We start from the raw sequence: 14,019 nt of genomic DNA, 5'->3' as shown, positions 1-14,019 counted from the left end.
GCAAATAATAATTCATTTATTTCCTTAGAGAATTCCGTTCAATACTCAAACATTTTCCACGAGCATTGTAATGTTGCTCCGTATAAATTTGCACCTTATGTAATATGCGATACTGCATTTTGATAATATCAACAAAATAATCGATACAATTATACATTTTTTATTGTAATTTTTTGCATTTTTTATCTAATGTACAAAGTTCAAGATTAAAAGACATGTTTTGATTAGTAGTTTAATTAAACTTTATATACTAATCACATAAATATGGAAATATGATTCTACAATATACATGTACATAATCCATGAGAATAGGAAAAATATACAATCATTCAAAATATATTACAACGTAAGACATAAAGCAAGTGTATGGACTCACTCTTGTCTATGTAAACTCTATGATAAAGGTGTAAGGATCAAATATTACAAAAAAATTGACTATCTGGTATTATACATCCATTCTAATAATACACAGTTTTATCCAAATTTTAATCAAGTCATCCAAATACCGGTAATCCGCCCGGGCTAGGACAGTTAGATCCCTGGCACTCCATTGTTTCTGGAAAAAAAGAAAAAGATCATTCAATTTACACACTAAAACAATAAAGGCTGCATGTATACAAGTGGATCCTCTTGAAAATTTTTAAGTTCCAGAGTAAAGTTCAACAATTCCAATATTAATATTATATATGTCAAGAATTTGAAACTTGAGGAGGTGGATGCTGCTAGGTGACATATTGTACACTCTGTTTGCAATAACCCTTGAATTATTTACTCAAAGTGTGAAATTTCATAGATAAGACTTTTTGCAAAATAATCAACAGACATGAAATTCATTCAACAAAATAAATTTACACACAAATCAGTGAAAGATATAGTTGTAAATAGTTATAACCAACAAAATAAATGTTTTATTCCATGAAAAAAAAGATCTAGCCATAAAACTGCATCGTATCATAAATAAAAGCTTCCTGTTCTCTTATTGCAGTAAATATTGTATCATGCTTACCAAATAAGGCAATGGTTGTTTCTCCGTCACCATATTTATTGGTACCCACACAATGGTAGTTTGTGTAGTCTTTGGCCTGAACGTTCTTCACCAAGAGTGTGTACCAAAACTCATCATTCTGTAGCTGACTGCTAAACTGCTTGGTGATGTCATATTTGTCATCGTCATCTATTTCAATGAGTTTTCCATTCTCTGTTTCTTTCATCCATTTCATACTTGGCTGAGGATAACCTGTAAATTTACCAATAACTTCTTAGTACATGTATCCTCATAAAATTTAATTCTGGTTATAATGCAGCATTTGATTGGATAGAAAAATTTAGTTAAATTTGTATAACCTGGTTTGCACGTCACAAGACACGTCACAATGCTCCAACGTCAAAAACGTACTAATCCGCTTGACGTTACGTTTGAATTTTGAACAGATTAATATCATTATTAAAAGTAAAACGGACTCAATTTGTACAGCAACACACAGAAAATTAAATTATAAGGAATGAACTCAATATCTACCCAAGTTATACTCGTATAACCTGAGTTGGAGCAATTTACTCTTTTTCTGTTTTATAATCCGCTTCGCAGATTATAAAGCGTAAATTGCCCCAGCCCAGGTTATACTTGTATAACTTGGGTAGACATTGAGTTCATTTCTTAATTATATTAAAGGGACATGTTGTAAATGAACTATGCCTAAATAGTAGTCAGGTTTTATACAAATTGCATGAGCCGGACCCACTATGCATCAAACCCCGACTACTATTTAGGCATAGCACATGCACAACACATACATATTTTTATTATTATGCTGACTGTTGTATTATAATTGATGTGCCTTCATTGCTATGAGTAGCTGTGACGTTTCAGTGTTTTCTAGTCCCTATAAATAACCATCGGAAAAGCAAGCATTTGCTCTTTATTAATATCACAAAAAACGTTTATGTTCTTTCCAAGAAATGAGATTTGATTGACCTTACCAAGAATACTTGAATTGTTTAGCAGACGAAATCTTATTGAATTTTTTTTATGTATATATTCTTTATTCAGCATCATTCAAAAAAATATTTTCATGATTCTCATGTACAATTTTTTTAAAAAATTTGTTTATTAATTCGTTCAAAAGTTTATTAGAAACTTTAAATTTGAAATCCTCGTCAATAATGAGGCGTGTTTGGAAAGAGTATTATTTTTAATTGCTTGTTGTCAGTTCTATGCATGGATCTACATTTTGTTATATAAAAACCGCTGGTTAATATCAGCTGATGTCGCATAATGGAAGCGCATTAGGTTATCAAACATAACGGTTTTAGGTTCAAGAGTTCGGAACCTGCTGTCGGCGTTTATATGATTTTTCATGGCAAACATACTGTCACAAATTTCACATGTCACAAAATTTGCGAAAATGGGGAAAATCTGAAACATTCTTAATTTGCACCTGTCATTTTTTGCGATTTAAAAAGTTCCCTATAGAAAATGATACAAGATATAGTTTCCGCATATTCAATAATTTGCAATCTAAAAGAGGTCACGAAGATAGCAAAAATTAAACCACCGCGAAAATTACTGTATATACGGTATCTGCTATGCTCTATTTTAGCAAAGTATGCTTATACGCTTTATAAACCCTTTGTGTACTATGCGAAAATAAATGAATATTGAATAATATTATATACTAGTGACAAACAAACAGGAGGCATTTGATTTAATAATATATGACAGAGAATTTTAATTCTTACAAAGAGATTTTCAAGACAATTATGTGATTATTCATATTTTGCACATATATGCCATTTGACATGAAATATTTCTTCATACCTGCAACAATACACTCCAGTTTGGCATTAAACCTTCTGTTCTGAGCCTGACCCACTGTTGATTGCACAGGCCTACATGAGGGCTGAAAAAAGACGATGACCTCCACTTTGAAGCTGTCTGGGGGTTTCACATTATTGTCAGCTACACAGATGTAGTTCCCTCTGTCATTTCTCTGAATATCAGTCAGATTTAATGTTGCTCCCTGAAAGTCCATACAAAGATTGTACATCAAACAAAAATACAATTCAAGTTGTCAAGCATGGAACTGTGTGTGTGTGTGTTTGTGTGTTTAGGGGTGGGGGGATGGTTATGACAATTCTGGAACCCCCCTCCCCCCCAACCCCTTGGGAAAATTCAATTTCTGAAATTTTCAGAGTAAAATAGACCTCAAAACCCTCTGCATCCACATATGGTAGTAATGTAAGCACAATATGAAGTTTGCCAAGAATAAATTCAATGCCATGCATCTTCAGATTAACTCTGTTTTTACCCTTGACTGGAATCCTCCCATGGGTAGTTCCTGACCGTCTTCTCTCTTCCAGGTTATGTTTGGGTAGGGGTTGCCGTGGGACTCGCATGTCAGCTGAAGAGAAGATCCTATGTCTTTTTCATAAATGGAGTTGATACTGGGCTGGATCTGAGGAGCAACTGGATTTAAACAGAAAACAATTAATACAATTAGCAATGAATTAAAATTCATTAACGTTTATAGATGAACATAAGTAATATTATGTACACCAATACATTGTACAGTGTATATTGTTTCTTGGTGAAACCAGGGTTTAATAATTTTCTTTTTAGAACTGTAAATGCATGCAGACAGAAATGTTTCAGTGACAGAAATTTATTAATTAAATATATATATCATTTTCTGCACCTTTCATTAATAGTACTCTAAAGACAGCCTCCATCTTGCTTATAAAACAGTGTGCAATAATCAATTCAATAAATCTACAGTACTTACTTTGTACTGTTAATTTTCCGATCTTCTTTGGCCATTCCGGCCACTGTACTCCTTGAATTCTAATCGTGCACAAATAATCGCCAGCATCCTCCTCTGCTAAATATCGAATCACCAACATGTACGTAACTCTCCGTCCATTTACACGACTCTGCATATCATATTTACGCAGCCCCGAATCCTCATTTATCCCAGTATTACCTGTAAAGAGAATATGATATAAAGAAAACATTAGTTTTAATGTGAAAACTTTGCTATAGATGATAACTTTTCTCATACACACAGTTACATGTATTTCCAGACAAAAATTCATTCTTTAAAAGCCCCCTGAACTGTCAGATACAAAAATCAGCTACCAGTACTAGCTAGTATATTCAGTCCTAAAGTGGCAAAATGTTTCACAATCTCTGTATATAGCAAGGTTTACATCAATAATGGAATATTAATTGTGGCACCTTTTCTTTTGATATATATACAAGTCACTGTCAGGTACAAAGGAGTGTACATAAGGAGCTAACAGGTAAGCCAGTGCACAGGTATATGTATTACTAGCTGTTTTATTATATCTATATAACATCTACAGTAGTTCAATTTAAAGTCAGGAAACTTAGTTGACTGACTGATTATGAAACAATAAGGAGCTCTTGCTGCTTTCATGTTCTTGAAATCTTTCCATTCTAGTATCATATTGAAATCTGAAAAAAAAATTTATGTGCATGCACTCAGAATTGGTAAGGAGTAAACTGCACTCTTTATTTTCTACCTAAAATTTTATTTATTTTAAATATTGAATAAAAGCAGGCCTGCAGCTGATTGTAAAATTATTACGCATGTGAAAAACATTGATCATGCACAGTTTGAATGTTTAGCTTCCCCAATTTATCAACATTTTTTCATTATCTCTGACAGTTGAAGTAGTCAGTCAATACATTGCCGTTTTCCGCTGGCCATAGAAAATGAGATATGTGCCCGCCTGCCTGACCCTCTATATAAACAAAGACTATACTGCAGATTCCTTTCCCATTGTTATGACTCATTTTGTTTGAATATTGATAGAGCCCTATTCTATTAATTTCTGAAGTAGAAATTAAATAATATTATGTTGTTATAACAAGCGAAAATAGATACAAAATAGATACACACTGATTTTGCTGGAATACTTAATAAAAGACAATAAACATGATATACATACCCGGTATATTCATAAAAATTATTATGAAAAATTTGTTTTTTGGGTTTTTTTTCTTTTTTTTTGGGGGGGGGGGGGAGGGAGGGAGGTGGAGAAAGTTCAAGGCAATCTTAAATAATCCTCAAATTTGTTAAACTTAAGGTAGGATGAAATCATACAAGTACAACATGTTCACCATTCTTTCAATCTCCCATAAATACAAAGCTTTAAATTAAAATGCAAATGAGTACTCTAGGAGAAAAGACATTCAATATATAGGAACACCTTGATTGTCAAGACAATGGTATTATGTAACAATGAAAAAATTAATTTCCATTCTAAGTAAATTTACTTGCTCATTGCAAAGTTTGCATACATGAACATAAAAATTCACATTACCTTGATACACAATTTTGTCGTCTTCACTGAGCAAAATAGGATTTCCACCATTTACTGTTTCCACTTTGGACCATTGCACCTGTTAAGTATAGAAAAATATGTAATTTTCAGGATCGTATTGATGTGCAGGATCATATTAAGATAAAAAGTTTCATTGTAACTACACCAGATTATAAATACCTTTTTTATTTTCAATAATCTAGATCACCAATGAAGAGAAATATTTGATACATAGCAAGGCATATCAAGTTCAAAAATTACTTTTCAGAGGTGAATAAAACATCTCAACGACATATTCTTCGGTTTATTAAGTTAGATTCCAACATGTGAAAAGCATTGATCATGCACAGTTTGAATGTTTAGCTTCCCCAATTTATAGACACTTTTTCATTATTTACGACAGTGAAAAGCAATTTTTAAAATTTAAAGGACCTGCATGGCATAAATTGATATGCAGGCAGGTATATATGTATGATAGGTGTTTTTTTAAATAATCAACAAAGAGTAAAAAAAAATACACATCTATCTGGCATCGATCTATATTCTCTTTTAAAAATGGACAGGCATGCATAGCCTATTCTCTTTTGAGAAGTGGACAGGTATAGCCTACATAGGCTATGTCTGTCAATTTCTCAAAAGAGAATATCTGGCATCTGGAAGGACTTAGATTTAAATCTGCTATTCCAGGGCAAGAAGAATGTAAATTTACCAGTTACAAGGAATTAAACTAAGAACCCCCTTTTTAAAGTCATGAACTCTACCGCTGTCTAACTGAGCTATCCTGGCCAATATAACAGCAATATCCATTGCCAATATACATGTACATGCATAAATAAATGTACACATGCATGACATGCTCAGCATCAGGGATGGGCTCAATTACAATAGAAAGTAATTAATTAAATTACAATTACTTGCTTAAATCCTTCAATTAAATTACCATTACCATTACAAGAGTTTTCAAATGTAATTAATTAAATTACAATTACTTTGCAGATGTAATTAATTAAATTACAAATTACATTTTCATCAAAATTTACTAAAACCATGTTGTACTGGTAGCTACAACATATAAACATTGAAGGGGGTATGTCTATGATGTGAATAAAATTTTGTCATAATCAAAATACTTTCCCTCTTTTAGAATTTGCTAACTTCTCTGATAGGTAACGATTTTTGGAAAGAAAAAATATAAATGTGGTTTTAATGTTTATTTCAAAATGCAGGTAAACACAATATGGAGGTGTCCCATACATGTACCACCTTGATATTCAATAAACATTTAAAAGTAATATCCCCTAACCTACACCCATCATGTCAACTAAAGTATTTCCTGCATGCAAAACTGTTATATAAAAATTTCTTCTTTGCATTTATATCCACTATTTTTTTCTTTATAATTACAGGTTAATATCAGGTAGAGGGCAGATTATATTTGTTATCAAAACACAATTCAAACCTGTTGTTTTATACCTAATTAAAGGGAACACACTCTGTGGACATGTTTGGCATCTAAAACTTAAAACCCATTTGAAGCCATACATTTTAGCTCTATGTATTTTAGGCTATCAATTACAAAGCATGACTTGATAGTTTATATAATTCAGATAAAACTGATTTTGTTTGTACATTAAACAGTTATTTTTGTTTGACTTATTCAATCATTATGACAATTGACACGCTAATTATTCCAATAAGAATGAAAATAAGTTTTCTTTTTAAGAAAATAGATCAAGCAAATCATCAAATACATGTGCTTAATTAAATTTGGGTAAACTTATAATTAAATATTGAATCACTGAAAAAAATTCATTTTGAAAAATATTTAGTATAATGAATATGATAATAGTTCAATGATATTTACTTCTCTTCCTAACTTGACCTTGTACCATCGATAGTGTGGGGAGCAATGGGTAGTGAACAGTAGGATATTTATATGAACATCAGTGTGTAATTGAAAGTAATTGAAAAGTAATTGGAATTACATGCCCTTTTTTAAAAGTAATCAATTAAATTACCATTACATGTAATTGAAAATTTGGTCAATTACACATTACTTACAATTACATCAAAATTTGTAATTAATTACACTCAATTACCATTACAAATTACCATTACCCCATCCCTGCTTGGCATATCAGCTATAGTCACTATACATCATAATTTTAATAAATATGCATCTCCCCTCTCTTTTTCAATTAACATCCTTAATGGCGCTCAATAAGACAAGCACAGTGTTTAGCATAGTAAATATATGATCATTATGTAGACCTGTACTTACCACCGACTCCGAACCTTTGTTGACCACGGTGCAGTTCAAATAACCTATCTGGTTCTTCTGTTTTACCTCCGGTAAAATTTCATCCACAATGTCTGGTCGCTGGGCTTCAACTATAGATTATAAAGGGAATATTCATAACTTAAAGTCATCAAATTTAATCAAATAATTTTTCTTTTCTCTTAAGTAATTAAGTCAAATCCGCAGTAGGTGAAATGTAACGACTTTTGGTAAACAATTTTTGGGAAGTGTTTTTGTAACCCCACTGTTGCAGAGATTGATCCAAATGCAAGCTAGTATCCAAAAAATTCTTGGGAATCAATGTGGCAAACTATAGCAATAGGATTTTAGGAAAACTTGCTAAAAAAAGGTTGTTGCATTTGATATGAATTTTTGCAAATTTATTTCAAAATTACAATAATTTTAAAAAAAAAATTGCACTTAATTTCAAATGTATGTCCCATTTTGGAAATATCCCAAAGATTGGTGCCAACCTATTAATTATAATCAAAACAAATACACTTAGTAATGTGTTGATCCTTAATTAATCTCGTAGGTGTGAATTATAGTTCTGATCGAGATATATAATTTAATTGATATTAATTGAGTGCAATATACCGATCCTTATTTTACTCTTGATTGAAATCTTTATACTTCACTGACAATTTTATAGCCCGAATGTAATAAAATGCAGGTACATGATGTCATCCCTATGTAAAGAATGTCTGCTGGCTAGATAGGTAAAGTTAGCTACTAGTAACTGGCTACTAGTAACTGGCTACGAGAAGTAAGAAAACCTAACTACTAGTAACTGGCTACGAGATAAAATCAAAGTTGGCTACTCGTAACTGGCTACTAGTAACTGGCTTCGAGAAGTAAGAAAAGCTAGCTACTAGTAACTGGCTACGAGATGAAAGAAACTTGGCTTCTAGTTACTTGTTACTGTTCATGTGAGAACACATGTATTTTTATTTGTGTTCCTAAGATGTACATTACACTATATCACTGTCAATTGTCAATATATCTCAAGTAGCTGTATATATAAATTGAAGATATATGCCAGATATGCTATTATCAACATTCCTTCAAGTCATCCACATAATATTACGACACAATTTCTCAGATATCTCTCTTTGTGTAGTCAGCTACTTGTGCATTTTGTTACAAATATCTTTATTTTGTGGCGGGATTGTCAATATATCTCGAGTAGCTGTATATTTAAATTGAAGATATATGCCAGATATGTTATTATCAGCATTTCTTTAAGTCATACACTTAATATTACGACACAATTACTCAGATATTTCTCTTTATGTAGTCAGCTACTTGTGCATTTTGTTACAAATATCTTTATTTTGTGGCGGGGTTGTCAATATATCTCAAGTAGCTGTATATTTAAATTGAAGATATATGCCAGATATGTTATTATCAGCATTTCTTCAAGTCATCCACTTAATATTACGAAACAGTTACTCAGATATTTCTCTTTATGTAGTCAGCTACTTGTGCATTTTGTTACAAATATCTTTATTTTTTGGCGGGGTTGTCAATATATCTCAAGAAGCTGTATATTTAAATTGAAGATATATGCCAGATATTGTATTATCAACATTCCTTCAAGTCATCCACATAATATTACGACACAATTACTCAGATATCGCTCTTTCTGTGGTCAGCTACTTGCGGATTTTGTTACAAATATCCTTATATTTTGACGGGTTTGGCAATATATTGTAAGTAGCTGTATATTTAAACTAAAGATATATGCCAGACATGCTATTATCAACATTCCTTCAAGTCATCCACATAATATTACGACATAATTATTTAGATATCGCTCTTTATGTGGTCAGCTACTTGTGCATTTTCCTACAAATATCGTTATTTTTTGACGGTTTTGTCAATATATTGCAAGTAGCTGTATATTTAAACTGAAGATATATGCCTGACATGCTATTATCAACATTCCTTCAAGTCATCCACATAATATTACGACATAATTACTCAGATATCGCTCTTTATGTGGTCAGCTACTTGCACATTTTGTGACAAATATCCTTATATTTTGACAGTTTTGTCAATTTATTGCAAGTAGCTGTATATTTAAACTGAAGATATATGCAAGACATGCTATTATCAACATTCCTTCAAGTCATCCACATAATATTACGACACAATTACTCAGATATCTCTCTTTATGTAGTCAGCTACTTGTGCATTTTGTTACAAATATCGTTATTTTTTGACGGTTTTGTAAATATATCTCAAGTAGCTGTATATTTAAATTGAAGATATATGCCAGGCATGTTATTATCAACATTCCTTCAAGTCATCCACTTAATATTACGACACAATTACTCAGATATCGCTCTTTCGGTGGTCAGTTACTTGTGCATTTTGTTACAAATATCGTTATTTTTTGGTGTTTTTTTTCAATATTTTGCAAGTAGCTGTATATTTAAATTGAAGATATATGCCAGACATGTTATTATCAACATTCTTTCAAGTCATCCACATAATATTACGACATAATTACTCAGATATCGCTCTTTCTATGGTCAGCTACTTGCGCATTTTGTAACAAATAGCCTTATATTTTGACAGTTTTGTCAATATATTGCAAGTAGCTGTATATTTAAACTGAAGATATATGCCTGACATGCTATTAACAACATTCCTTCAAGTCATCCACATAATATTACGACATAATTATTCAGATATCGCTCTTTCTGTGGTCAGCTACTTGCGCATTTTGTGACAAATATCCTTGTATTTTGACAGTTTTGTCAATATATTGCAAGTAGCTGTATATTTAAACTGAAGAAATATGCCAGACATGCTATTAACAACATTCCTTCAAGTCATCCACATAATATTACGACACAATTACTCAGATATCTCTCTTGATGTAGTCAGCTACTTGAGCATTTTGTTACAAATATTGTTATTTTTTGACGGTTTTGTAAATATATCTCAAGTAGCTGTATATTTAAATTGAAGATATATGCCAGACATGTTATTATCAACATTCCTTCAAGTCATCCACTTAATATTACGACACAATTTCTCAGATATCGTTCTTTATGTGGTCAGCTACTTGTGCATTTTGTTACAAATATCGTTATTTTTTCGTGGTTTTGTCAATGTATCTCAAGCAGCTGTATATTTAAATTGAAGATATATGCCAGACTTGCTAAAGTAACATTCCTCCAAGTCATCCACATAATATTACGACACAGGTACTCAGATATCTCTTTTTATGTAGTCAGCTACTTGTGCATTTTGTTACAAATATCTTTATTTCTCCCCATACGTTTTTTGTGTACATGTAAAAAGATGAAGTGAATGAAAGAAAATAACCAGTGAAATTGAAATTCTAAGTAAATTTTGCCCCCCCCCCCCTTCCCCCATCCCCTTACAGATAAGATTTTTACAATCTTTATGATTTTAAATTTTTTTTGTTTGTTCTTCAATATTTAAATTAAAAACTAGATATCTTTAATCTTTAATCTTTATGTACAGAAACTTGAGTAACATGGAAAGTGTTAAAAATGAAGATATTTGTAACGAAAAGCAGTAGTAGCTGACGAGATTATGAGTGATATCTGAGTAGTTGTGCCGTAATATCATGTGGATGACCTAATAGAATGTTGAAATAAACATGACTGGTTAATATGAGCAATATATACATAAAGCTACTTGAAAAATATTAACAAAATCCTAAAAAAAAAAAAAAAAATTAACAAAATGTTTTAAAAGCTGATGAGATTTAAAGGGATATCTAAGTAATCGTGTCATAACATCATGTTGGTGACCTTATAGAATGTTTAAATCAACCACTAGTAGATATGTTTATTTTTTTACACAGCTACTTGAGGTTTATCAACTAAACTGTTGAAAATGGAAGTTTTTATAACAAAATGCACTTGTAGCCGATGAGGTTGAGAAAGATATATAAGTAATTATGTCGTAATATCATGTGGATGTCTTAATATAATATAAAAATGAACATGATTTGTATATATCAGCATTTTATATACAGCTACTTGAGATATTTTCACAAAACCGCCAAAAAATAAAGATATTTGTAACAAAATGCACAAGTAGCTGACCACATAAGAGAAATATCTGAGTTATTGTGTCGTAATATTACATGTATGTAGATGACTTAAAGGAATGTTGATAATAGCATGTCTGGCATATATCTTCAATTTAAATGTACAGCTACTTGAGAGATATATTGACAAAACCGCCAAAATATACGGATATTTGTAACAAAATGCACAAGTAGCTGACTACATAAGTAGAGGTATCTGAGTAAGTGTGTCGTAATATTATGTGAATGACTTGACAGAAAATTGATATTAGCATGTCGGGCATATATCTTCAATTTAAATATACAGCTACTCGAGATATATTGACAAAACCGCTAAAAAATAAAGATATTTGTAACAAAATTCACAAGTAGCTGACTACATACAGAGGGATATCTGAGTAATTGTGTCGTAATATTATGTGGATGACTTGACATAATGTTGATATTAGCAAGTCTGGCATATATCTTCAATTTAAATATACAGCTACTTGAGATATATTGACAATTAACAGTGATATAGTGCAATGTACATCTTAAGAACACAAATAAAAATCCTAGGTATGTGTTCTCACATGAACAGTAAAAAGTAACTAGAAGCCAAGTTTCTTTCATCTCGTAGCCAGTTACTAGTAGCTAGCTTTTCTTACTTCTCGAAACCAGTTACTAGTAGCCAGTTACGAGTAGCCAACTTTGATTTTATCTCGTAGCCAGTTACTAGTAGCTAGGTTTTCTTATTTCTCGTAGCCAGTTACTAATAGCCAGTTACTAGTAGCTAACTTTACCTATCTCTGCTGGCTATTGTACACAACTTCAAAATTTGACAAGGAAATGTTTATACTGACTAGAACACCTGGCTGTAGTTAAAAAAAAAATTGATTCATACAAAATTTGCTATATACGTGTAGTTTTAATCACTTACTTCAATGGTTTGTTTCCTTAATTTGAAAACTGCGCAATGTTTATTCAATCAATCCATGTATTACGATATTGATAACATATATTGTTGATCGAAAGTTATTCCCCTGGTCGCATTTTTATAAAACGAATTCTTTTTATCAAAACACGCATTAGATCTAATATTTATATAATGTGATTATTACAGATTATTCTGTGCTCATTTCAATATACTATCTAAACTGAATTATAGGTTCTATAGATAATATCGATCAGTCTCGGTTCGCATTAAGACTTACATACGTACCTGAGTCACAATTTACACTATTATTATGCACGTGAAAAAGTAAATTACATTACACCTATTTGGAATTTCAAGTAAAATTTTTTATGTCTACAGAAGAAAAAAGAAACAAATATACTCACCAAATATTGACGATATTCCAACAAGAATTATAAACGTAATCGTAAACATCTTTGAGCTTGTCCGGAAATTCAAACAAACGTCCACCATTTTAAAATCGCAGATAAGAGTGAGTCACGTGACACAGGTGTGACGGGAATTCCTGAGGTATTAATGACACATGCCAACCTGGGAGATTTTGTTTTTGTTTTAGTTTTTAAATACAACACCGGTACCTGCCGTTAAACATATAGTATTTTAGTATATATAGAATTATATTTCCCTGCACTATAATAATGACCAAAGTGCACGAAATTTTAATGGTCGCAAAGCAAATGAAAACTAAACGAAGAATTTTACGCGATCTGCTGTACAACTCCCTAAAACTGGCATATCAAATAAATGGCATTGTTCGTGGTATTACTGTTTTTCTCGACTTGACAATTGTATTGTGGGTTATATTTTCTCAAGTAACACTTGTTCAAAAACAAAGTACTTACAACCAGATTCAATTTATCATATTTTGTATTAGGTATATCATGTTGTTTGTTTGCTAAAATATGTCGGCAATCGGTTTTTGGAACGTAGTTCGCAATTGAATAGTGAACTGCAGTTCGCAAATCAAAATTTAGAATTCATATTTGGGGCCCGAAATTTTCAGGGGCATCTACTTGTGGTATTTCACTACCGCTGTGAAAATATGGTGATGCAATTATCTATAGTTTTTACGAATCGGGCTGATATGCAATTGAATAGTGAACTGCGTTCTAGAATTCAAAATTTAGAATTCATATTTGGGGCCTGAAATTTTCAGGGGCATCTACTGGTGGTATACCATTACCACCATGAAAATATGGTGAAGTGGACATCTTTACTTTTTGAGATTCGGGCTCATTTGCAATTGATAATTGAACTGCGTTCTAGAATTTATATTTAGAATTTATATTTGGGGCCTGAAATTTTCAGGGTCATCTACCGATGGTTTACCCCTACCATTGTAAA

General features: G+C 31.7%; 1 protein-coding gene across 1 annotated transcript; it reads right to left on the bottom strand.

Annotated features, from left to right (window-relative positions):
* Positions 1–144: 144 nt before the first annotated feature.
* LOC128155912 (lachesin-like) lies at positions 145–13,380 on the bottom strand. Its single transcript, XM_052817797.1, has 8 exons — positions 13,041–13,380; positions 7,628–7,737; positions 5,347–5,425; positions 3,783–3,980; positions 3,309–3,466; positions 2,819–3,020; positions 1,007–1,237; positions 145–556 (listed from the first exon to the last, which is right to left on the bottom strand). Exons 1-8 carry the CDS (start codon positions 13,126–13,128, stop codon positions 495–497), a joined length of 1,128 nt encoding a protein of 375 aa, XP_052673757.1. The 5' UTR covers positions 13,129–13,380; the 3' UTR covers positions 145–494.
* Between the last annotated feature and the right edge of the window lie 639 nt (positions 13,381–14,019).

This window comes from Crassostrea angulata, chromosome 7 (assembly GCF_025612915.1).
Source record: "Crassostrea angulata isolate pt1a10 chromosome 7, ASM2561291v2, whole genome shotgun sequence".
In the NCBI taxonomy this organism is placed as follows: Eukaryota; Metazoa; Mollusca; class Bivalvia; order Ostreida; family Ostreidae; genus Magallana; species Magallana angulata.
Note: the sequence above shows the minus strand (reverse complement) of the source record. Positions and strands in the feature narration are given on the sequence as shown.